Below are 25,069 nucleotides of genomic sequence, written 5' to 3'. Positions count from 1 at the left end.
TTCAGGAAGGTCGACGATTGCAGCCGATTTGCTTCTTCTTCGCTGCCGCAACGACCTTTGCTCCATCATTGTTGCTATAAGTGTGAGCTTCCTTCATTGTTTTTACGAGTGATAATCATTGGACATCACCTTGGGGGGCGTACGTTATATGACATGTCTCTCTCGTTCCGAGCAAGGGTTTCCATGATTGCGGCAAACGCTGGATGGAGTCTTTCTCTTTCCGAGCAAGTGTTGCCACAATTACGGCGAACGGTAGTTTTTTTTTTTTTTGCCAATATTAGCTAATCCCCCTAAGTGGGTATGCTTGACTTGACGAACGTGCTCCAGGGACGCTGGGCGGTCGCCTCACGGCCAGTGCTCACGCTCTGCAATTTCTTGGCATTTTCAACTGCGGACACGAAAAATTGCGATTGGCTAAACAGCTTCGCTGTCAAAAAAGAAATATCGGCGAGCGAGCAAAGAAGAGGCACGTTTTTAAGCAATGCACGCGCAGTTGGGGTGGCAAAAAGACGCAGAAAACGATAATATGGGTTGAACAAAAGAACACCTGCACTCTTGCATAGCGGCAGTATAGGCTCTCAACGTCACCGCCGCGCTCCGTTATCGCACGAGCGTGGTTTGTACTTCGCGGTGAAGGTTGTCAGCAGACAATTTGCGCACACAGGAAATGACTGGTGAATAGATCATAGCGAGTGAATCTGATAACCATTTCGATATCAGTCCACAAATACAGATTTGCATGTAAGGAGCATCCAACTGCTGTCTGCGTTTTGCACACGTCAGGTGCGCTTTGAGGGAACTGAACACGGGCCATGATCCCTAAACACGTGTCGTGTCCCTCCCCAAGTTGTACTGACGTATTCAGTAGCTTCCCGTCGAAACAAGTGCCAATTGGCGCAAGTTTTAACGTTCCCCAGAGTTGCTCGCTGTTCCTTCGTTTACGTTGGCGTTCCCGCTTACGACCAGAAGCAAACCTGCATCAGGAACCACGTTCGCGCCTTCCGCACTAACGAAACCCCGACTACGACGGGGCGCTCACCTTCAGACGCAGCGGAAGTGGAACGCACGACTGCCAACGGCGCATACGCTTCACTGTCATCGAAACTAAACATCGCCACTCACCTTCTTAGCACCGAGACGCAGCCTCGTCGGTCGTGCCTTCACCGCACTCCCCGACCAAACACGGAATCGTCGTTGCACAAGCGTCGCAAACACACCAGCAGCGCACCACAGACGGCGTCGCCTCAGCGGCAACCTTTTTTTCCGCGTGTACCTTGTTTTTGTCTCGCAATCGCGCACGGGGGGAAAATCTCCTCGAAGCGCTTTGTAGACCGCCCAGATGTGTGCGGGGACGAGCGTCGTCGTGGTCGACCGCGTGGAGTGGCGGCTGGTCGGTCGCCCGTAGCGGAAAAGGGAGAACGCTGCGGCTCGTCTGGCCGGTCGGTCGGTCGTTCGCGACGGCGGCGGAGTGACGTGGGCGTCGTGTGGCGACGCTGCGGCCGTAATGAAGTCGGGAGCCGGCGTGGGAGGAGAGGGCAAACCGGTGTGCACGGTGTCGGGCTACCCCCGCCCTTTCCCCGCTGCCTCGCGAGCGCTGTTCCCCTCTCTCTGCCCCTCCTCTTACTTACCTGCGCGTGTCTGTTTGCGCGGCGAGATTAGTGGACTCGCGCTTCCGCGGCAGCTGCGTCGCGCTCTCTCCGGCTGGAGACGGACCTTGCCCCCTCCGGCTTATCTTCCGGTGTCTTTGAAGTTTTGGAATAGTTTTGAAGCCGGATGGTGGTGGTGATAGCCAAAGAGGAGGTTGTGGTCTCGTGAGTCATTTGGGGGATGGCAGTCGTGTTGTACGTGCGGAGTTGCAGGTGAGGCCGGTTGGAGCAGACTGTTCAACGTCCGCGGAGTTGGAATTGTAAAAGAGGTGCTGGCGTAGCGAGAAACTTGTGGTTTTGTTTACGTCAGTTCGGACTGCTCGCTCAGAACTGCCCAGGAGCAGCTCCGTATTTTTGTTTCTTTGTTTGCCCGGGGGGAATGTTATTGCGGGAGCAGTTTATGACTGCCCATCAACTACTCAAAACTGCTGTGGACTGGAAAACGACACATGCCGTTAATTTTGATGTTGGCAGAAGTTTTGGGGTTCTTCGATTTACAGTCCCGAACTCGCTGGTGGTACTCCGAAGATCCTTCTCCGTGGTTTTGCGGAAGGAACGAATGCTTTTGGTTGAGTCCGGGCGTGACAGTCCAAGTGCCCAGTGAGTGATATGCAGGGAAATTCGTGTGCAGGAGGTGCTGAAAGAACGTAGGGTTGTACAAATTACCGCGTGAGCACCTTTTTACTGCGACGCAGTACACCCATACCATCCAAGCAAATTTTCGTGGGATATCAGCAGAAAACTATCATTAAGGAGGCAGGCACATACCTACGCATGGTGACTGGCCATATCGTTAAAGGTTACTCGGAGTGCTTACGCAGGCACGCTGCGTAAACACTCCGAGTGCAAAGGTACCCAAAAGCATAGAAATCACGTAGTGACATCACCACGATTTCATATATAAAAAGGGAGACCGGTACAGCACTGCCCGATCAGTTCTTTCCAGGCGACCTTGGGTGGACCACGGAGAGTAAAGACGCCACAAGAACAGCCATAAAAAGAAGGAGAACATAAAGCAGTCGTGAATGTAGTTGTGCAGTAATAAAAAGTTTGGTTAAGTACAATTCACTTGTCTCTGGTTTCGCTTTTTGTAGAGCCACGTGTGACGTCGCATGAGGAATTGTTGTGGGTGTCGTTTAAAGCTCCGCAGTCCTACCACCTTCTTGTGTGGATTGAAGCCACATTTTTTTTTTACTAGTCTTTATCATCACGCCGTTGGATGGCCAGTTAGTGGCCAACAAGGTCTGACGCCTGTTAACGCCGTCGGGAAGGAAGCTGTTTTACCCGTTTTCCTCTGAAATTTTCGAAAGCCTCGGGATGAGGGCTGAGTCCCAAGTGTTTTCTGGAAACAAAATAAACGCCGTGTTATTTATTGTGGTCATCTCTCTCTCTCCCTCATCGGTGTACTGTTAAGATCAGCTGCAACTTTCGCAAGCAAAACCTACGCGAACGCAGCCTACACCCTAGACGTCCTTAAAAATTGGGACTGTCCTAACGTCGCCTCGCCGACCTTCTGCCCTTTTTGTGACACGGACACCGTCGCAAATTTGTTGTGTCGGCTAGTCTGTAGATGCTGCGCCCTTTTCAAAAGGACGTGGCCACCTAATACGTAAACGTACACGACCATCTTCAGAGGAAGACCACATCGACCTACTCAAATCGGACCCCTTCGCTGTTGAGTTTGTGGCGAACTACGCGATTGGGAATGGCGTGTTTAAGGCAGTGTGGTGTGTCCTCCGACTGTGTGCGGGGACGCAGATTTAAGGCGAGCGCTGAAAATATCACTTGAAAGTTGGACGAAGATTTAGGATGTATAACTTTGTTTTTTTTTTTTTCCCTCCCCTTGACCGAATCTCCAAACAGCACCCAGGGCCTCCTTCTTAATAAAGCCTTTCATACTCTCTCTCTCTCTCTCTCTCTCTCTCTCTCTCTCTCACCGTCTCTCCTGTTTTCTTATCCTTGTAGTCATATGGCGTTACGCCAGTGAATGAACTGGAGGTATGGGTTTGCATCACCTTCGTAGTTGTTGTTGCGCCATCTATTTTCATCATGGGTTACCACACTGACCAAGCTAGAGAGCACCGACCAATGAATGAAACAAATAAAAAATGACGACATTTCGGACTCCGCAAACACTTACCACAACTATACAGAGTATACACACCCCACTACACCCAGCGCTTTTCCTGTCTGACGATCCCATGTGTTCTGTCAAGCGCGTTTTTAAATATTTAGCAGAAGTTAAATTTTTAGACCTAATTTCATACCGCGCATGATCACTTCCAGGCCTTATACACCGTCCATGCTCATTGTCGTTTTCTGATTTTACTTTTGTTCTTGCTGACTGGTTTTAGTGTTTTCTTCTTCTTCCATCATGCATAACCAGTGTTTGGGCGCTCTTTGCCCCAGTTGGCCTTGCGCCATTAACGTCCAACCATCATCATCGTCGGGCCCCGCAGTGGAGGCTTGTTCACAAGTTGGCCTCTTTTTTAAAGGGGTTGTGCCACCAAATTTTGTCTGTAAAAAGCCTGCTGTAGGCTTTCTCCGTATGCAAGGACCCTCAACACGAAGTGCTTGGTACAGCAAGCGCTTAATATATATTTTAATTCGCTTCTAAAAAGTACCTAAAAACTCTTCTGGAGATCGGGACCCATCGCTAGCGCCACTAACCATGACGTCAGTGAATTGCCAGCATAACAAAGTTTGTGACGTCATACCACGTTAGCTACTCGAGCGACGTCAACGTGAACTCCAGTTACCACAGTTTGTTTGGTCGCTTGGTCGTATCAGACACACTAGGCCGACACGACAGCGACGCCGACGAGTCGCCAAACCATCGGCCAACTGCCGAATTGCCAGACCGCGTTGTCACACTACGCCGACGGCGACGCAAACACGTCGGCCGATTAACAGTCGCCGTAGTGTGACTGACTCCCGACCGAAGACGCCAACAAAACCGGTCGCCCGACTGGTCGCCCGTCGCGTCGTCGGGAATCGACCGAGAAGCGAAAACTGCGCCCCTACAACACGCGTGCCGCTATGAATGCGGCTCATATTTGTTAGTTTCTGGAGTGTAATAAACTCAGTAAAGTCCATGAAGCCCATACAACTCAACACTAGCGCTAATGCGATCCGTATTTTGCCGTTCGACGCTTCGGCCGTGCGACCCCGGAGCTGCAAGCTGCATATGCGTGTGCGATCGGCTCGCCTGTAGAAAATATAAGATCAGTTTCGTGCTGAAGAAGTGTTACGAAGGGTAATATGGGGAATAAAAGATCAATATCGGCCAAGGTTTTTAACGTAAAACGTAAAACCAAAGTACGGCAAGCACTATCCCTACAGTGCAAAATCGCAGTCGCAGCCGGGCACACTTATTTTTGCGAGCGCTTTCGCGAAGGAGCAGAGTTGATGGTGATAAGCTATTGTGGGGGTTTCGCGGAACCTTGCTGCGCAAGCGCTATTTAAGGAATTTTAGTTTACCAGCCAGGAATTCTGTAAATTAGCTAGTAAACACCGACGCACGACTCGAAGGATGGGCCTCCGTCTATACACCGGCTATTTCGCGGCGGTACGCCGATTGTGCGGTGGCGCAGTGGTCTCGCGCGTCGCGCCCGCTCGGTCAACGTTGCGGGTTCAATTCACGGCAAGGACAGCTTTCTTTTTATTGAACGCTTTTTTAAAGGGCATGGTTTGCATATCCAATTGCATTTCCATGGTTTGCACACCCAGGGTTTTCATTTGTCTGCATCCGAGGATGCAGACAAAGAGTCCGTGTCGGAGCTGTCGCGGCTTCACATGACGAGTCGGCGTGTTTACTTCCGTGGCCAAGCACGTGTGTGCGGGAGCAGACGCCGCAGTTAAGTCGCAGCGTACCGCAGCGCCGCATGGTAGACACACGTGGCAGAGCGTCCTCGCAACACTGTGACGTCACTGCTTGAATCGGCGCCCAAAAACCGAAACCGAATCGTGTTCACATGAATCGTGCGATAATAATTTTTTTATTCAGAACATGTGCATGTGAGAGCATGTATCATGCTTTGTGAAGAAATATAAAACGTTTGCAACAAAGAATGCACAAGCAACAAATTTGGTGGCACAACACCTTTAACAAGGTACCCGTTCGGGGGCCGGAACTTTTTTTTTTTTTGCTCTTTTTATTGTACAGGCCGCGGTGTTGTCTAGCGTGCTCAGTGACGGGTGTCCGTCAAACTATCCATTTCATGAACCACTGAGCTCTCCCTGCCGTTTTGCTTAGTGGGGAGCTAGTAGCAATTTTGCTGCCAATAGCGCCCGTCGTTTGCTCAGCTCCGGCAGATGCGCAGGCGAGGGCGATTAAATCATCGCTGTTAAAGCGGCACTGGCCTGCGCGATTTCACCTCGGGCGTGAAAAGATCCTGTGCGCATGCCACGGGATGCGTCTCTTCCTGCACCGCTGCCCGCAACAGGTTTCTTTCTCCTCGATGCTCCTCGAGTTCCGCGGTGGTGACTCACGCGGGGGAGAGTGAAAAAGGGAGGGGGTTGCCTCCTCTCCATCCTGTTCTCGTAGGGCAGTCACCGTGACTCTGAGAGGTGATGTGAGATGCGCCGGAGTACTTATCGCCTTTTGTTTTTCGGTGGCACTGCGTCTCTCTCGACGCCGATTTCCGTTTGCGAATGGTTATCTTCCTTTTTGTTCCGTTTATCCGTGGGACCGTTTTTTACGTACGCACGCGCGTATCCGCTGTTTCTCTGCTCCTCTAGGCGTGACTGACGCCGGTTGCTGAAGAAGTTTCACTTCCTTCAATCGCGGGAAGGTTTCGCCAAGCGGGCACGCTGTCGCGACCTTGAGAAAAATTTTAAATGACCCGTCTGCCGTCTGTAACGTTTGGCGTGTCACACTTTGTCCCTGTGGGAAAATGTTCTGAAAAATCAAAAGGGTACCATGTTGGGCTAGTTGGTGGTGAGATGCAAAGGTAGCAACGGCGCATATTTTGACGATGGACGGGCAGAGTCACAGCACAAGCTCAGTGACTTTATAAATAAAACTCACTCAGGTCTTCACATTTTCGTCAGCGACCGCGTACAATGCCCCTGCAGAATGTCTTCCCTGCAATCTAATCGTGTTCATTGTTAAGCAAAATGGAGAGACGAGCTACTTGGTGAACATTCATGGGTGAAACTTAACCGCAAACTGACACAGGGACGAGAAAGGAAAATGAGACCAGCGCTTTTAAACCTTATTTAAAATGCATCGTCGTACAGCTCTCCTGGAGATAAATGGGTACATATTTGGGATATTTAATACAAGGTGCTAGGGCTTTCAAGGACCTTGTACTGCTGTTGAACCCGTTTTTTCCCAGGAATGTTTGTGTGTATAGTAGAGAAGCAGCCCTTTAAGGGGCGCATTATGCATTGGGTCCTATCAAAGTCCATATGGCCTTCCTACTTTAGCATCAAACTTCTTATGTCACGGTAAAAAATATCTTCAGAGCAATGCATTCGTGTTTAGCAGTGAACGCTTTTTTTTTAAACGTTAGGTGAAAATTTTGCAGGGCGGCTCCGCATTTACCGTAGATTCAGACTGGGGAGTACTGTATCTGCAATATGTAGAGCGAGAGATCTACTACGCCATGTCTCGCAAGGTCATTCATCGCGTCGCAATAGCCTTGAGTCGCCGTAGCGCAAGTCTGCCAGGTGTGACGTAGCGCTACGTAATCCGCCGCGGGAAGGGGTTGCAGCTGCGCATGCCGGAACCTCGCCGCGGCGGTACCACGTGACTAGGCGAGAGTTTAACGGCTGCTTGGCCGGCGCTTTGTCGCTCCGTCTCGCCTTAGATGGCGCGCCGCCGCCAGAGCACAAGAGTGGCAGATACGACCTAACTTTCGTGAATAACTGTGTGGATAGGCTTTGCAAAACCAAGCCACATGGAACTTTCTATCGTGATGACTGTACGTTTGCGAGTGTTAATTAAACCTGGCCCATTGTTTTGTCAGTAAACATTTCGTGTACCTTCTTTCCTTCGTTTCGTATTTCGCGGTGCCAATATAACACAGTGACAAGGGTAAGAAAGTTTCCAACCCTGTACCGTTACAAGGAATTCGACGAAAGCTAGTTCCGGGTTTCTAAACGCGTCAGATGGACGCCTTTGCTTTCGCCAAACCACACACAGACACTCGAATACACTACGGGGGAACTGGCAAGCTGCGGTTGGCCACTGAAACCGAGCTCATTTCCCTAATTTATTAGTATTATTAAAGACGATGGCCTTTTTTAGGCTACTTAAACGCAGAAATTTTTGTCTGTCTGTCTGTGACTCGGTTCAGTCACCCGGCCAAAGGGAAATAAAAGCTGCGCAGTAGTATTTATACTCACAGCCAGATCCAGACGTCTAAGTCCAGTGTCATTGTTCATACTTGTCAACAATAGAGAGTTATAGCAGAGGGGAGAAGCGGTCCCGTTACGGTACCAGGTAGGTGGCCGGCGCCACTGCGCGTGCGCTGAGGCGAAAAAACTGGTGGTGCGCATGCGCACCGGGTACCGTTTCTCTGCTCTGCTATAACTCTCCATTGTTGAACAAGAACAAGACACTACGCAAGTATAGGGCATAAAATCAACACATAAGTGATATTTGCAGTGTTCCTGTATTTAAAAATTCATGGATGTTTGGTTTTTGCGATAGAAAATGAAATGCTACATCAACGGCAGAAAACCGTCGCCTGCTGTTGCCAGCGCTACCTCCTGGCGTCATTTTAGAAATCAAACGGCAATAGCAACGAAAGGTTCCACTAGACGGGATCCACGTTCCGCTTGGAATGTTCGTGCAGTAGGGCATCGTGGTTCTATGTAGTAGGATGCCTCGATTCACACCCGTCTCCGCCGTACGGCAGCTCTGGCATCGCGACACCCGACTAGGATCAGTGGAACGCGGTAAATTTGAATTGATTTCAGCAAACCTCTAGCGTGTTATCTTGGGAGGAACGAGGCGGCAAAGCAACAGCATTAGAGGTGAGCGGGAAAGAGAAGGGAGGCGTTTACATGGCAGGGGCGCCAGTTGACTATCGTCTTTTGGGCGGCATTTGCTACGAAAGAAGCAGATACGAGGCCATTTTTGTCTTTTACATACACCATGGTCTCCGTGGGGTTATCTCGGATGCCATGCATCGACGTGGCAATCGTGGTCAAGCGTGCTGACGACGCTGTCCTTCCTCCAAGTGTCCCGCGGGAGGTCTTCTGGAATGGCGCCACTTTTCTCACAGATGATCACGCGCGCCTACTCACGCGAGCGCCAACCGACGCCTCGTCGCCTGCGGCAGAATGGGAACCGGAGGCCAATGACGTCCACATCGTCGTCGTAGACCTAGAGAGAGTTCCCGCGCGGACATGATCGTGTCGCTGTAAACGAACGACACGGTAGCCCACTGACGCGTCTTCCGCACACGAAAGCTGCGCACGCCACCTTGTCCGGAACGGGAGGGGAGGGGGGGAGTGGCCCGGAGGCATAGGAAATGCCTCGGCTCTGACTCATCCTACACGCTTGGACGCGCGTACGCCATGCACACCACGCCGGGCGGCCTAAGCTCTGCTTTATAGCCGCCGACAGCCGACACGCAATGCTGACAGGTGGTGTGGTGTGTGACCCCCGCTGGAGAGCTCATCTTGTTGTTTACGTGTTTTTCGCTCTACAAGGCGCGCTCCGTCGACAATGGCTGAGGCCTTCAACGCTCGTAACTTGCTTCGCGGGCTCAGAAAGGTGCGCGGAAGCCACCTGTTTTTTCTTGGTCGTGGTGCGTGGAGTGCGAAATGCGGTTTAAGGGCGTCCGGGGATTTTTGGTCTAGAGAAACACTGGCTAAGGTGTGCCGTTCAAGGAAGACCTTGGTTCGTACAAGACGTAAACAGTGCGTGCTTAAAGAGCGAATAGAGGGTACGGCGGTCGTGAGTCACTAGTGTTCTCGTCGCCGGTTATTCGCCACTCGGAAAGAGGGGGGAGAGAGGAAAGTTTTATTTTAGCCACGGTTACTGGGGGTCGGGGGCGGCTGGGCGAAGTCCAGCGGCAACTTCGGTAGGTCTGCGTCGAAGCGCGTATATGTTGACCGAGATTTTCGTGGCTATAGCAAACCGGGTGGTATCGCGGTATCGCCATCATCGCCATCGTCATCAATAACGGTATCGGTAAAAAAGTACAAATATATAATTCACTCCAGAGCGGTGGTTGGGGTCCTCATTTCAAGACGCTATTGGATATTGCCACCTTTCGAGCATGGTTAGTCGGCTTTACTTTGAAGCTCCGGGTTTCAGCTGGCGAGAACTGCCTCCCCCCACTGCTGTTGTTTCTCCTGTTGTGTTGTACTTCTTGGTCACGTATCCACACATTCCCTTTTATTTGTTATGTAATGTCGGTTTACCACCGCAGTTCGGGCAAGCGTCGGGATATATGTAACTAGCACCTTACACACATCTTTTCAGCCTGTTTTTGTTGTCGTCGTCGTCGTTTTACTCGAGTGTTGGATTTAAAGTGTGAATGTAATTTTCGTAGACCCGTCGCCTAAGAAAAACTGCGTTCGTGCATTTCCATTTTTTTCGGCTGCAATTTTAACATTCGGAACTACGCACACACCACACAGGACACCCATTTCACTGCAGTACCGCATGTGGGTAAAAAATCGGTAAACTGATGATGATGATGATTGTGGTGTTTTCACGCGCCGAAGCTACAGCCGCGTTTACATGAATGCGACAGTAGCGCATTCTACACTTTACTAGATACATATATCTCGAGGGTCATTGTGGTAAGGTGAACGGAAAGCGTGTGTGGCCAACCCCTAGGACGGTCAGATGGCTGGATCAGGCTGTGGGAAGAGGAGGAAGACGAGGAAGAAAGAGAGGACCGGGTAGCCGAAACTGCCCGATCAGTGGTTCGGGCCGGCGTCTTGGATCTCCAGGCCGGCGAGAAGACACGGCGTACCTCTCGTCCTTCGTCCGGAGGAGCGCTCAAACAGCCCTGGTGCCCGGTTGCCTCGCGGCGTAGGCCCGAGGAACTCAACTTCTCAGCAGTCTCGGCCAGTCACCGACGCTGACATCCGAGCCGGGACTGGGGTTTGGTGAGACGCCGAGAGGACATTCTCCAGAGACTTGTGTTTGGCGTAACTGCCCGTCTGTGTGTGTTGGGTGCTGGGAACTATTCGCCAGTCTTTCATTTCGTGGTCTCGTCTTCGTGTTGGAAATACAATTGTGGCAACGTGCAACGGAGCGAGTCGTAGGTCTGGTGCGAGATACTAGTTTGACTCCTGATCATTACAAAAGTGGCGAGCCTGCCAGGATCCAGCTAGCATACTGACCGATACGACTTCCGTACCGCACAGAAAGACCACCATGGACCTCGAGAAGCTGACAGCGCTAGGCGTCCAGTACGGCCTATCTGGGCATGAGCTCCGCGAGTGGGTTGAGAAGGAACGCGCCAACCAGCGCGCTGAACGAGTCGCTCAGCGGGAAGCAAACCGCGAGGAGGACGAACGACAGAAGGCCGCGGACGAACGACAGAAGGCCGCGGACGAACGACAGAAGGCCGCGGACGAACGACAGAAGGCCGCGGATGAACGGCAGAAGGCCGCGGACGAACGGCAGAAGGCCGCGGACGAAAGGCGCAAAGAGCTTCTGTTGCTGGAGCTCCGACTTCGGGAAACGCCGGCAACTGCAGGGACCCAGGAGAACGGCGTTGGACCCGTCGGCACGACACCCCCTGGAGCAATGGTCAATCCCCAGAAGGTTCTCCCCATCTTTGACGAGCGCCGTGATGACCTACATGCATATCTACAGCGCTTTGAGCGGGTAGCTACTGCACAAGAATGGCCACCAGAGAAATGGGCCACGGCCATCAGCATGTGCCTCTCTGGGGAAGCTTTGACCGTCATAGGCCGTCTTACAGCAGAAGAATCGCTGGATTACTCCGCAGTCAAAAAGGCTCTATTGCAGCGCTTCCGCGTCACTGCCCAAGGCTACCAGGAGAAGTTCAGGGGAGCGCAAGCCATGGACGGCGAGACTGGACGACAGCTGGCTGCCCGGCTCTCAGGATATTTTGACCATTGGATCGAGATGTCAGGTGTGCCGAAAACGTTCGAAGGACTCAGGGACCTTATCGTCTCCGAGCAGTTTCTTCGATGTTGCCACGCGAAGCTAATTGTGTTCCTGAAGGAGCGAGACTGCAAGACGCTTAGTTCTCTCGCGGACCATGCCGACCGCTTCCTGGAGGCCCAAAATATTACTAACCTTGGGGATGGCAGTGAAGAGCCGCCCAGAGACGGAAGTCATGCTCAAAAGAAGTCACTAAAATGCTACTTATGCAACCGCACCGGCCACACTGCCCCCGACTGTCACGTCCCTTTTAGAAACCCGGCAAAATGCAAGAGTTGCGGCAAGTCAGGGCACAGCGCTGAAGAGTGCAAAAACGAACCAACCGACCCGGAATATTTTGTCTCGTGCGCCTTCACACGGTTTTCTCAGGGTCATCCAAACCGGGTCTCCACTGCTTCCTCTAGGAACGCAGACGAAACATCAGACCTCTATAGCCGAGGGGAGTACAAGGCACCTCGATTTCTAGCAGACGGCCTACCCGTTGTTGAAGGGCGTGTACTCGGGAAACCTGTACGCGTTCTAAGGGACACGGGCAGCAACACCGTTATTGTTCGGCGCAGCCTCATTCCCGACAAGAGGTTTTCCGGAAAAACAAAGGAAGTCTTCTTTCTGGACGGGTCGGCGATGCAGTTACCAGAGGCGAAGATTCACGTTGACACGCCCTACTTCACAGGGGAAGTCAACGCCATTTGCATGGAAAACCCCACTTACGATCTCGTTCTTGGTAACATGGCTGGAGTACGAGCAGCACTGAACCCAGATCCGTGCTGGGAGAGCACAAGCAGCCGGGACGAAAAACAGATTGAGCCTTTGAAAGAGGAAAGGCCACCAGCCGTTCCAGTGCTGATGTCTGCCATTGTCAAGGCGCGGAACAACAGTCGTTTTTCCAAGAAACTAGGAGTTATGAGCTCTCTTTCGAAGGACGAGATAGCTCAACAACAGAGCAGCGATCCTTCATTGAAATGGTGCCAGCGGAAAGTCGGCAAGCGAGTTTATTACCGCAAGGGCCACTACAGCAACTTCCTACAGGAAGACAATATTCTGTACCGGCAGTACCACCGAGTGATGGGTGAAACGTACAGCCAGATCCTTGTGCCTAAGCCGCTGCGAGAATCGGTCATTCGAAGCTCACACGAAAGTACCCCGACCAGTCATCTCGGGGTACGGCAAACGCTTAACCGAGTGCTAAGAGAGTTTTACTGGCCTGGCGTCAACGTTGACGTGCGGCGGTTCGTCGCATCGTGTACCACCTGTCAGCGAACATACCCTCCAAAAGAATCACCGCAAGGAGGTGGCGCAGGTGTCATGGAAACCAGCTGGACCCATAATCAACGAACCCTTTAAGACGTTTTTTGGTGGAACTGAGAATAGTTGTTATAACAACTTTCTTAAAAGGGGGGTAATTGTGGTAAGGTGAACGGAAAGCGTGTGTGGCCAACCCCTAGGACGGTCAGATGGCTGGATCAGGCTGTGGGAAGAGGAGGAAGACGAGGAAGAAAGAGAGGACCGGGTAACCGAAACTGCCCGATCAGTGGTTCGGGCCGGCGTCTTGGATCTCCAGGCCGGCGAGAAGACACGGCGTACCTCTCGTCCTTCGTCCGGAGGAGCGCTCAAACAGCCCTGGTGCCCGGTTGCCTCGCGGCGTAGGCCCGAGGAACTCAACTTCTCAGCAGTCTCGGCCAGTCACCGACGCTGACATCCGAGCCGGGACTGGGGTTTGGTGAGACGCCGAGAGGACATTCTCCAGAGACTTGTGTTTGGCGTAACTGCCCGTCTGTGTGTGTTGGGTGCTGGGAACTATTCGCCAGTCTTTCATTTCGTGGTCTCGTCTTCGTGTTGGAAATACAATTGTGGCAACGTGCAACGGAGCGAGTCGTAGGTCTGGTGCGAGATACTAGTTTGACTCCTGATCATTACAGTCATCCGTGCCAGGCATAGTATATGTAAAATGACAGATGTCTACGGCCTGGATTCTTTTTTCTCGTTTTATCACCGCATGTGGACGTGCCACGTGATGTATTGTCCTTAGAGAATCATTGCAGTCGCATACGTGCACGTTAAGTGCTGCTGCCGAATTGTCCGTATCACCTTGGGGTTGCCGGCTGTGTTGTTTTGTTGTGCATAAATCAGTAGTGGTAGACAACCTTCACTGGAAAAAGTGGATCGCTGGTCACGATGGAATAAAGGAATGGGGAGGGTGGGAAAGGAAAAAAGGAATGCTGATAATCACTATTTTTGTTTATTTTCCTTCTTCCTGCTTCGTGCCGTGAAGTTTTGCTCTGTAGCACATCTTAGAAACACTCCATCTGCAATCATCATCCAATGATCGTCCCTTCGCAAAGAACATACAAGGGATGGACTTCATCTGATCCAGTTGTTATTGGGAGGCTCAGTTATCCTTGAAAGCGTCCTAATCCTGTTCAACGCGGCATGCTTCAGGTGCGTTCCAGTGCACTGAATAGTCATCAACATAACAAAGCGCTCACAAGACCAGTTCCTTGCTCCCAACCGTCAATTTTCCCGATCCACCCGCCGCGGTGGCTCAGTGGCGAGGACGTTATGCCACTGAGCTCAAGCTGGTTCGATCTCGGCCGTGGTGGCCGTGCTTTTCTGGTATGGTGGCGAAGAGCGAAAGCGCCCCCCGTGTGTAAGATTCCGGCGCACGTTAAAGATCACCAGGCTGTCGAATGTAGTCCGAAGCCCTCCATCACAGAGCGCGTCATATATAGCCCAGCTATAGCTTCGGCGCGTGAAGACACCACAATCGTCATCATCATCAGTTTACCGATCCACAGGTACTGAAGACTTCGCTCCAGTTTCCGGTGCGAACGTCTTGCCGTCGCAAACATTTAGAGCGGATACAGATAGAACGACGTGAATTCGTCCTGTTCCATCACCTGCACAAAATTCAGCTATATAGGCCCCACGTGGAAGTATAGGCCGGTTAGATCAAGAAGCACAAGCGGAAGAAAAGTTTGTAACGTACCTGAAATCTGAAGAATTGTTTACATTTAAAGAATTCAGAAGTTTTAAGGGGTGGAAAACTTCCCAACTCGCGCTCTCTGATCGAAAAGAAAATGGAAGGTTTTTACATCTTATTGCAAAAGAAAATAAATCGTCTATAGCCTTCTAGCCGGTCCGGCTAGTGAATCACGAAGAAATAAAGAAATCCCGCAGCTTCCAAGTTGTCCGCACATTGTTTGAGATTACAACCCTTCCTTATACTTCTTGCACATACTTAAACGCACACATCTACCAAAATCCCTCGTAAGCGCACTGTAATTGTAAGTTGGGCGAGCGGTTAATGGCTTAGCTTGAAAGCAAGCGCGAGAAATGGGGACTTACAACAAGTATAGAGGACTTGCGCGCCGTCGAAGAAGACCTATCATAGAGCCTTGGTGACGTGGTTCGCCACACCGTCCTTATTAAGCCCCTGCAGTGTGTTTGCAGTCTAAGCACTCCCCGACGAATTTTCGTTCTATCGGCGCTCCGATGTGGCTCGGCCAGAGCTCCCATGTTCGAATCACTTCTGACTACACCTGTGCACCTGTGTTTGCACAGACATAAAAAAATCGACGAATTTCAATAAGAACATTTCGTATTCAAAACGGTGTATCGTTAAAACACAGCGTGCACGCATGTGCGGTTAAGCACCCTTCGTGCTTATAGGCACATCCAGTGTTGAAAAAAGGAGTCCAAGGCCACCATCAAAAATTATGAACCCTATTTACATTAGACTTAAAGGAGCCGTGAAGACAAAATACAAGTTACGTTTATTAGGAAGACTGCTTAGACCCGATAACTATGATACCAATATCATCGCAATCTTCGAACAAATAACGGAGATATTAAAGAAAACGTGTGAAGCAGTCGCGACCCCCTAGGCGATTTCCCGCAACTTTTCTATGACGTCACGGAACCTTGTTTGTGCGATTGGCGGCCGCCTAACTGACCTGTCGCGACGACACATGACTGGACGTCTGTAATGGGGCCTCTAGTTCCATTTGACCGCATCACTTGAATGCTAGTGTGCAGTTAACGCACTGAAAATTATGTTTTATTTTTGGCCCGTATGACGTCATTCTTCCTCATAACACGTCACTGTGGCGCAAAATTTGAAAGTTTTTAAATACTTCTTGCTTTTTTTGTTAAAAAACATGTTTTGTGGCTGTAATGGAGCTGAGTGAGATACTGAATCCTAGTTCTTTGAAATTAAACCAAGTTGTATTTTCTTTTCATGGCTCCTTTAAGGGGGACTCAGTTGACCACATTCCTGTGGGACTTGCTCATTCTTGACCCACCGGCTTAAAAAGCATTGTCTACCGATATGAAAGGTTCTACAAATTCATGTTCGTAACGGCCTAGTTTGCTTCTTTTAGAAATAGATGACTTCTTTCCTGAGATAGGAAATCAACAAGAAACGTTTTTGGTTTACCAAGTTTTCACTAGATGGCGGTATCAGTCGAGCAAGCAATATAGAAAAAAAGGCATTTTGTTCTGGCTGTCGAGCAGCGCTAGTATTAAACGAAGGGTATAAAACATGGATATATTAATTTTTTTTTTGATAAGATGACACGTCATCACTTTGTTCAAAAGGGGATACCACTAACAATCAATCAATGAATCAATCAAAGCAGGAGTTTTAGTTTGTTATTTAAGTACAGAAGTGACATGTCTCTAAAATAAGCAAACTAGGCCTTTGTGAACGTTGATGTGCATTTGCAAAGCTTTTCGTAATCGTGCACGATGGTTTCTAACTACGTCGGTCACCGTAGCAAGTCCCGCAGGGATGTTAGCAGGTGAGTCCCCCTTAATTCTTTGGTTCCAGTGAACATGGCGTCCGAAGCTCCTCGTCCTCATTCTCCTCTTCTGTCGACCCGTGGCTCTGCTCCCCAGATTAGTCCTGTTCATCATCTGGCTGATTTCCCCATGTCAGACGTAATATCATGCAACGTGAAGCTCGTTGCGCGACTTTTCGCATCCCGCCTGCACACACGTGGGGTTGCTTTGGCATCGCGGTACCGGTGGCGTGACTAAGTTCTGACTGTACGGACACCACGCCCTGCGTGACACGCGTCGTCCATTGTTTTTCGCCCGACAAAGGATGACCCTGTGAGTGCCTTCGGGTGTCGTGTTGCGGGTTGCCAGAAAGGGGAGGAGACCATGACGGAGGCGCCCTGAAGGGAACGGAAAATAAATAAACAGCGCGTTTGAATACCTCATCGTAATGTTGCCGCAAGGCGCCTGCCAACTAAGGTAATGCAGGTCATTGCGATTCGAGTATTCACTCTTGTGTCGGGTTATTCGGTTTCCATCGTGAGTGATTTCACCGGTCGCTTCTTCCCACTCGCTGCAGCTGCATCCACGCATTTGACCTTGGCACGCCAAGAGAAGCGCTAGTAGCGGCGATTGCAGAACCACCATTTGGTTCTCTCGATCACCGTTGCTGGTGGTCGCGAAGGGCTATGAAGACGAAGTACAAGTTTGGTCTCGATAGCGTTGTTATCGGGACAAATTCCCATTACAACGATACCAATCTTGTCGCAAACTTCAAACAAAGAATCCCGATGCTAAGGAAAACATATGAAACGATGCCGACTGCCCATCTAATTTTGTCGATATCTCTATGACGTCACAGAATCTTGTTTGTGCGATTGGCGGCTGCCGACGTACAAGAAACATGGATGGGCGATCGTGTGGGGCCTCTAGTTCGGGTTGACCGCATTACTTGAATGCTAACGTTCTGTTAACACACTCATAACTCTATGTTAAGGACTGGCCTATATCACGTCAGTCGTTGCTTTATTACGTCACCGTGGCGCGAAAATTTCAAAGGCGTTTTGTTTTTGGAAAAAAACGTCTGGGGTGTCTGGAATGGCGCTCAGTGAGCTATTTCTTTGAAATGTTACTTCTTTGCAAGGCGGTTTCTTTCAAATAAAACAAAACTGTATTTTGTCTTTATGGCACCTAAGCACGCCCGTGGCGGTACCCTACGAAGCTCTGTTGCCATATGTAGATGCCGCTTGACATTTTTACACAATGCGCGCTGTTGACCCATTTTACTGCGTTTGTAGCGGCCCCCGTATGCCAGCCACAATCTGTTTTAAGTTGGGCCCGGTGCTCTGATAGTGGAGAGTTTTTGCTAACCGTTTTCGACAGTCCGCTCCGGTATCGGCGGCAGGCTCAGTGCAACCGGAGCCAATGCCGTCCGCGGCCAGCCAAGCGCGCCACGCATGCGCAATGGCGCTCCCGCTTGCTATCGGAGCGGAGCGGACCGTGAAAAACGGGCAGCCAAAACTCGCTAGTATCCGTCATCAGCGGTGACTGAGATAAGAGCGAGCCCCAAAAGCAACGACAGTACCACCGAGCGCGTGCGCAGGTGAAGCACTTGGAAAAGGCCCATGCTGAGCACCGGTTATGGTCTCGGCGTACCGCGGGGCCGCTGGCGCAGTGTGCGTGCCCTTATCTACAAAAGTTGAATTTGTTGTCAACAACATGGAAACGACCGCTATTGGTCAGAGGGAGTGGGGGCGAGTGCACGCGAGTGAAGGTCGTTCAGGCAGCAAAGAAGCAAATCGGGGCTGCAGTCGTGGACTTAAACCGCCCTGATGGCCGTGAAGGTTGCGAACAGCTTCGCTACCTTCAAGTCTTACGCGTTAGTGGGAGCCTACTTCATTTTTTTTTTCTCGACGCACACGATGAATTGCTATATAGTTTCATTTGGTACCTGAAACAAAAAAACCTTGTAGCAGGCGCACGGGATATTTATTCGTGTAGCGGCAAGTGGTGCCTGCGCAAGTGCCTGTGAACACAGGGCGGCTCACGCAACCAGGGTGCAAACATGGCAATAAAGGGTAAATCTCAGTAGCGCAACTGAGATTGAACTTTTGGTGGTGGTAAAAACATCTTTATTGAGCAACCAAGGGCGGGGAAAAGGGATGTGGTCAGCCTCCTGTGTCCAGGAGGCTGCGGACCTGCGCCGAATCCAGGAGGGCTCGTTGCACCAGGGCGACTTGATGCTCCGGCGCCGAGTTGGCCAGCGCAGACTCCCACTGCTGAAGGGGAGAGGGGAGTGGATGGGTTGGTGGGGACATGAATACACAAGGTGGTAGGTTGTGAGAGCGGTGTCACATTGTGGGCAGTTGTGGGGAAAAGGGATGGAGATATGGGGGATACGGTAGCATGGTTGTAGGAAGTTTGTTCGTAGACGCCGATATATATGTGCCTGGTGGTTCGAGAGAGTTGTCGTGTCCGCTCCTTTGGGAGCGGTGATGCGAGCAAAAGACTGACGCCACTCCGATGTAGCCGCAAACAAGAAAAAGCCCCGTGTTTATTTCACAGCTGCGTTTTATACCATCCAGCCAGTGACGTCACCTCGGCCCGCGCACCCTGGTGCGCAGCCGCAACAGAGATAACAGATAACACGACAAGAGTGGTGGTGTGGAGAGGGTATGTTATTCTGATGTCTGTGTAGTGCGCAAGGAGGAGCTGCCAGTTTCTTTTTTCGTTTTGCATTTGTTACCTCGGTGAGAACATGAAATTGCTGGTCAGTCTAATGATAACTGTTCACTCTGGGCTGACACTCAGAAGAAACACTTCAGAAACATTTTGTAAGATTTTACTAGCTCTAAGAGGACTCCATCCCACTCCCGTGTGGGTCTGAAAAGGGAGTTGGTAAGTCACTTCATTATTACAGCGCTTAATGTGGTGCTGGCACAAAGCGTACTGTGAGCACTGCGTCTTTACAACTACGTTTTAATCCTTTCAGCCGTGATTTTTTTTATTTCAAGCAAAACGGCGTTCATAAGCCCCTAAACCGAAAATAGAGCTGGTAGTAAAAATAATAGATTTAATAATGAGGCAATTAATTAGGACATCTAGCAATTAAAAAATTTGTGCGGAGCAGTGACATATTTTTTGCACATTTTTGTAAACGTTATGACCACATGAACTTACAAACAAAAATTCAGCTACGTAGTGCACGTATTTATCGATTTACAAGCTTGGGAATAAAACTGAGACTGCCAATTTTTTCAGCCTCAGTGTCATAATTTCGACTTCACCGTAGCTTTTTCTTTTTTTGTAGCGAGTAGCCCCACTAAAATGAAACATCAGTTATATCTATCGCAATAGGCATCATTGAAGGACAATTCCCCAGAAAACTAGCAGTTTTGGTTTCTTTATCTATGCGCTAGCATAGAGTTTCTTAGTAGGTATACTATAAGAAACTCTATGTGCGCTAGAGGAACTACAATGTGATGGCGTCAATTGACGCCACCAGGGCCGAAAGGGTTAAGAGCGAAATGATTTAATGAAGTTTGTTCGTTTTTTTTTTTTAATGTGCCACCCGTGGTGTGTGCAGTCAGGTGGCGTCGGCGGGCACCAGCGGCGGTGGGGACAAGGGCCAGCCCGACACCGGCGGCTCCGTCGAAGGCGGCAGTGACGAGGCCTCGTACCCGACGTGGCGCGGGTCGGCCAGGCTGGACCTGACCAGGCACAGCCTGCCAGGGCAGCAGGACACCGTGGTGGCTCGCTTTTCCCTCCCGGGCGTGGTGAGTGCCGCTTGTGATCCCATATGTGATGGTGACCCTGGGATTATTTCAGTAGGAAGCCGTGAAGCCGACTTCGGCAGTGCTGCGAGAAGCCGCATGTCATGTGCATTGAAAAAGTGTGTTGGTGCGGGCTTGTTGGTACATAACTGAATATGGAAAAGCAGCGCTAAAACGGTACAAAGAACGTGACAAGACTGGGCGCTGACTAACAACAACGAGCTTTATTTCGCCGTTGCGGAATATACACCCTCGGAAAACACGAAAAGAAGAGAAAAGGAGACAAACCATCAACTAATATACAAGGCGCATGTGCGAAAAAAACATTCATTGATCAAGGTATCTATGTTCTTTTTCCAACAATTCAATGGGTGCCTTACTGGAGGCGGGGTGATTCGTCTGTCAGTAAGGCACCCATTGAATTGTTAGAAAAAGAACATAGATACCTTGATCAATTAATGTTATTTTCGCACATGCGCCCTGTACATTAGTTGATTGTGTGTCTCCCTTTATCTTCTTTTCGTGTTTTCCGAGGGTGTATATAAAACTCGTTGTTGTTAGTCAGCACCCAGTCTTGTCACGTTCTTTGTCCCGTTTTAGCGCTGTTTTTCCATATTCAGTTATGTGTGCATTCTTCTCTGCAAAGCACTTTGTGTAGGTCGGCTTCCTCGCGCAACACTGCGGCTGTGCGGGAAAGCGATACCGTCGAGTTTTGTGCATTTATGGATAAATCAGGCGCTACGGCGCTAGTGTCCACTCGAGCCACTGTTCAACTGGCGTATTGTCGTGTACGGTAAAGAAGCATTCCATTTTATTGGGAATGGCTCATGACGAAGTTCAAAAGTTGCCTGTGGCAACAAAAAAAGCCAGAAGGTTGTTTTGAAAAGTCTATATGCAGTTGGTTTGTCAATATAAAAGTATAGCTCTTAAAGAATTTATTGGTAAGGAATTTTTTAAAAGTTTCTTGCATGATAAGAAAAAGAAATGTTGCCCATGTGGTTCGTTTTTATAGTCAGGAGTGGCAAGAAGTCATGCTGCCAGCCAGGCCAAGAAAGCATAAAACACTGGCAGCAGTAATGGCGGCCCCTGTGGTGGATGGCACTTGAACGACCATGACCCCTCTAGTATACATTAGCATGAAATTCTATGAGCCATATATGCAGTAATTGAGCAGAAAATTAGTGTATGAGCCTACTGGGGCGGTATTCTCGAGTTTTGTCCCTTTTGCGTCCCTTTCAAAAGTGTCCCTTTTGACGAGCCCTGATTGGCTAAAAGTAAATAACCGGAAGTGACGTAACGCAAGCGCAACAAACCTACTGCAAACGCTTATTGCTTAACCGGAAGTACGTCACGATGAAAGGGACTCAAAAGGGACGTTTTCAAAAGGGACGGTAACGAGAATACCGCCCCAGGAGCTGCAAGCTAATTATTGTAACATTATGTTGCCCACACACGTTGCCTCCTACTTCCATCTTGAGTCCCCCAGCACATTCTCAGTTTAGAACCCTCACACTCTAGGTTATTTATTTATTTGCTTATTTCACAAACCCTCAAGCACCAAGGCATTGTAAAGAGGAGCTGGCAATATGAAATGTAACATTGTAGGGTGAAGTCTAGCAACAAAGTAAAACGTTTCTTGACTGTGTGATACAAAACAAAGCAGAATATATATGAATGCAAAATGTATGAATGGATGGATAAATTTATTGAAGTCGAGACAGTGACGGAACCCCGCCTGGCCGGAAGAATACATTTCAAACACACGAGACACCGACCAGTCAAAAAAAATTTTTTTTTGACTGGTTGGCGTCTCGTGTGTTTGAAAAGATAAATTTATTGTACATGGCTGGCACTCTGGGCTGTTGCACAGATAACAGAAGCAGTTAGGGGTCCATAAAATTTATGTTCTTATCAAACTTTAAAAATGTACTCTATCGAGATACTGTACACAAAATTTTGCCTTAATGACCATAATAGCCACACCGCCTTGGAACTGCCCTCTTGCAGGAGTCAAGCTCCTCGGCCCTTACACTTGATGTAGGTGAAGACCGCATGGTGCTGACCAGCAAGGAGCCCAAGTACAGCTTCGACTTTTACCTGCCCTTTAGCATCGACGAGGAGGCTGCAGTGGCCGAGTTCAACAGGAAGCACCACGTAAGGACTCAAGCTTTCCCATTGCCTGTTTCGGTGTCTTGTCGGTCATTGCTGAAGCCCTGCAGCCATCAGATCCGCAGAATATTTTTGCAGCGAAGCTGTCTTGCAGTAGCCTCTGACCAATATTGCATGCACCTATTAGGTCGTGTAAACGAGGAATCGCATGTGCTCACTCCAGGGCTAGCGTGAAATGCTGTGTAGCTCTCAATGCAATACAGTCGAACCCTGCTACAGCGAACTCCGCTTCACCGAAATATTTCCAATTGCCCATCAGCTAGCCATAGAAGTCAATGCAAGGAAGTCCTGGCCACAACGAACCATTTGTCTGGCTGGCTTTAGCTTCAGCGAAATTTTCCCTCAATGGGGCTGGGTGTGGACGTTTATTTTGTGATAAAATAAGGGTAGTGCCAGATATATGCAACTTTCTATACATTCAGGACACTTAGTTTCACCGAAAACGTGCGCCATACGCCCACATGACCACCCATAAACAAGTTCGTGGATGGACGCGCCATTGTTTCCTGCTGATGATGGTGTAGCGGGCCGTCTTTACACGAGGCGCAGGCCCAGTTTGCCAAGCCGGCACTCCAGCCAATCTGTATCCATTTTAAATCGCACAAATTTGCCCTGCCACTTGCACGGCGCCGTCATGTATGCATTGTGAGAAGCTGTCATTGCGGTTTTCCTTCTGCAATTCTCAATCAAAAGCAGAAATAATGTTTTTGTGTTTACTCCGGTACCCGCATCGTCCTGTCTTAATTGCGAGTGCACGGTTGCAATAAATGCAGGTGTGCGCTACTTGCCTGCCAATGTCAGTTGCCACCATGCCCAGTCAGAGGATAAAACCCGTGCCACACGTGCACAAAAAATGACATTAAGTGCTTGAGACCTTAAGAAACTGAATGACATTGTTTGAGCGGGCCGTTCTAAACACCAAAACGCAAAGGCATTAAATGTGTTAGGCGTGATGGTGATAATGACCAAAAAGAGAAATGCAGTCCCATTTTAGAAGTTTTTAACGAGGAGAAAAATGTCGTACAAGGTTAAAAATGTTTTTTTTTCTGAAAGAATACGTTATAAAAATAGGGTCTTCTAATAAATGATCTGAACCATTTCTAAAAGTGGCTTCACCAGCTGCCATCGCCTGCCAGCGGTAGGCAAATCCGAAAAATTCAAAACGATGAGCAAGACAATGTTCCGCCTTTTTGCCGCTGTTTTAGTGAACTTCATCTTCTTCAGAACTTCGCCACTAAGAGGGCTGAAAACTCGTTTTATTTCGAAGTTCAGCTACATTTTCGCGTCAACACACTGGTGCTGAGAGTTCCATTTCGTGCCCATCACGTTTGAGAGTAGGCAGAATTGAGGCGTTCATGAAGGCGAATGAGTTGTGCAGAACTGAAACCAAAAATGACATGAGAGCAAATGGCATTGGATATTTGCATGTAGCAGCGATTTAATGACATTAAAATTAACCTTTTAATGTCAGTTTTTGTGTACGTGTCACACAAGTATCCTGCTCTAAGCAAGAGGGGGGCTTCCAACGACCTAGCAGCAATCTGCAAGTAATCAGCTCGGTAGATATGCCTTGTGGTACAGCGATATGCTTTGCATCTGCATAATCTTGCCCCCCCCCCCATAACGCACTCTTTTTGTGCAGGTATAGGCGCGTTTGTTATCCGAATAAACGCGATGTAATTGCACATTACTCCTCTTTCTAAACATCACAATATGCGGTTATTGATGCAGATAATATATGGGGCTATTTTTCTTGCCCTTGGTTACAGAAAACAGCTGTAGCTTTTGTTTTGACAAAACTATCCCGAAGCACATTATACATGAAAATTAATTTGGAGTATAACTCGGAGGAAGTTATGTGTTTGTGTCTTCACTTGATCAATATAGCTAGTCATCATGCATAACTCAGTGTGGTTATCCACCAATGCAGCTTCCCTGGTCTTCCATCTTCACAGTACAGGAGGGTGCTCTAAATTTCTTTGTTCATATTTTACGGCTTTGTGAATGCTGAACAGGTGATGGAAGCCAAATATGATTAACCTGCTATAAATGTAGCACAGCTACTTAGAGCCATGCATGGAAGTGCATTTGAATACACAAAAATGTTTGAGTTAGCACCAGCCATCTGTATGCATTTTGTGGATTATCATGTAATTTTGCTGCTTAAAAGAGTAATTTTTGGTGCCAGGCAGCCTTAGTTCTCCTTGCAGATTCCTTTCGATGCATAGCATTGTGTGAATAGTTCAAAAAGAAATAAAAAGCTTTTACTTCAAACTGTTCAAAATTCTTCTGTTTCTTTTGGTTGGTGTACAAACACACATATAAGATTCAGTACATCAGCTTAAAAAAAAAAAGGTATCACTTATCTGATGCCACAGCGAGGGCATGCGTCCACTCTGGGGATGTGGGAGACAGGAGTGTGAATAGCAACCATTCCCATGGTGAATACAAGATGGCCAAGAGTAAAATGTCCCATCTCCTTGTAAGGTTCGTCCACCCTATTCGGGGATTACCACGGCAAAAGTTGCAGCTGCAGTAGTGCTCTGAGATTATTATTATCCGTCCCTGTCCCCGCCAGCCACGATTCCCTACACTCG

At 49.3% G+C, this 25,069-nt stretch overlaps 2 protein-coding genes across 2 annotated transcripts in view; one reads left to right on the top strand and one right to left on the bottom strand.

Annotated features, from left to right (window-relative positions):
- The window catches only part of LOC144140843 (uncharacterized), a 30,553-nt gene extending 29,048 nt beyond the window's left edge, over positions 1-1,505 (bottom strand). Inside the window, exon 1 of the mRNA XM_077672354.1 lies at positions 1,123-1,505. The gene's annotated coding sequence lies outside the window, so the exon portion shown is untranslated. The remainder of the gene's footprint in view (positions 1-1,122) is intronic.
- LOC144140841 (PIH1 domain-containing protein 1-like) overlaps positions 1-25,069 on the top strand; it is a 75,261-nt gene that overhangs the window by 49,808 nt on the left and 384 nt on the right. The window contains exons 6-7 of the mRNA XM_077672351.1: positions 20,117-20,306; positions 22,311-22,457. Coding sequence (XP_077528477.1) covers positions 20,117-20,306; positions 22,311-22,457 — 337 coding nt within the window. The remainder of the gene's footprint in view (positions 1-20,116; positions 20,307-22,310; positions 22,458-25,069) is intronic.

Source organism: Haemaphysalis longicornis, unplaced genomic scaffold, assembly GCF_048455015.1.
Source record: "Haemaphysalis longicornis isolate Haplotype H1 unplaced genomic scaffold, Haemaphysalis longicornis Haplotype H1 scaffold_52, whole genome shotgun sequence".
NCBI classification, from domain to species: Eukaryota; Metazoa; Arthropoda; class Arachnida; order Ixodida; family Ixodidae; genus Haemaphysalis; species Haemaphysalis longicornis.
This window is presented reverse-complemented; position numbering and strand designations above follow the sequence as displayed.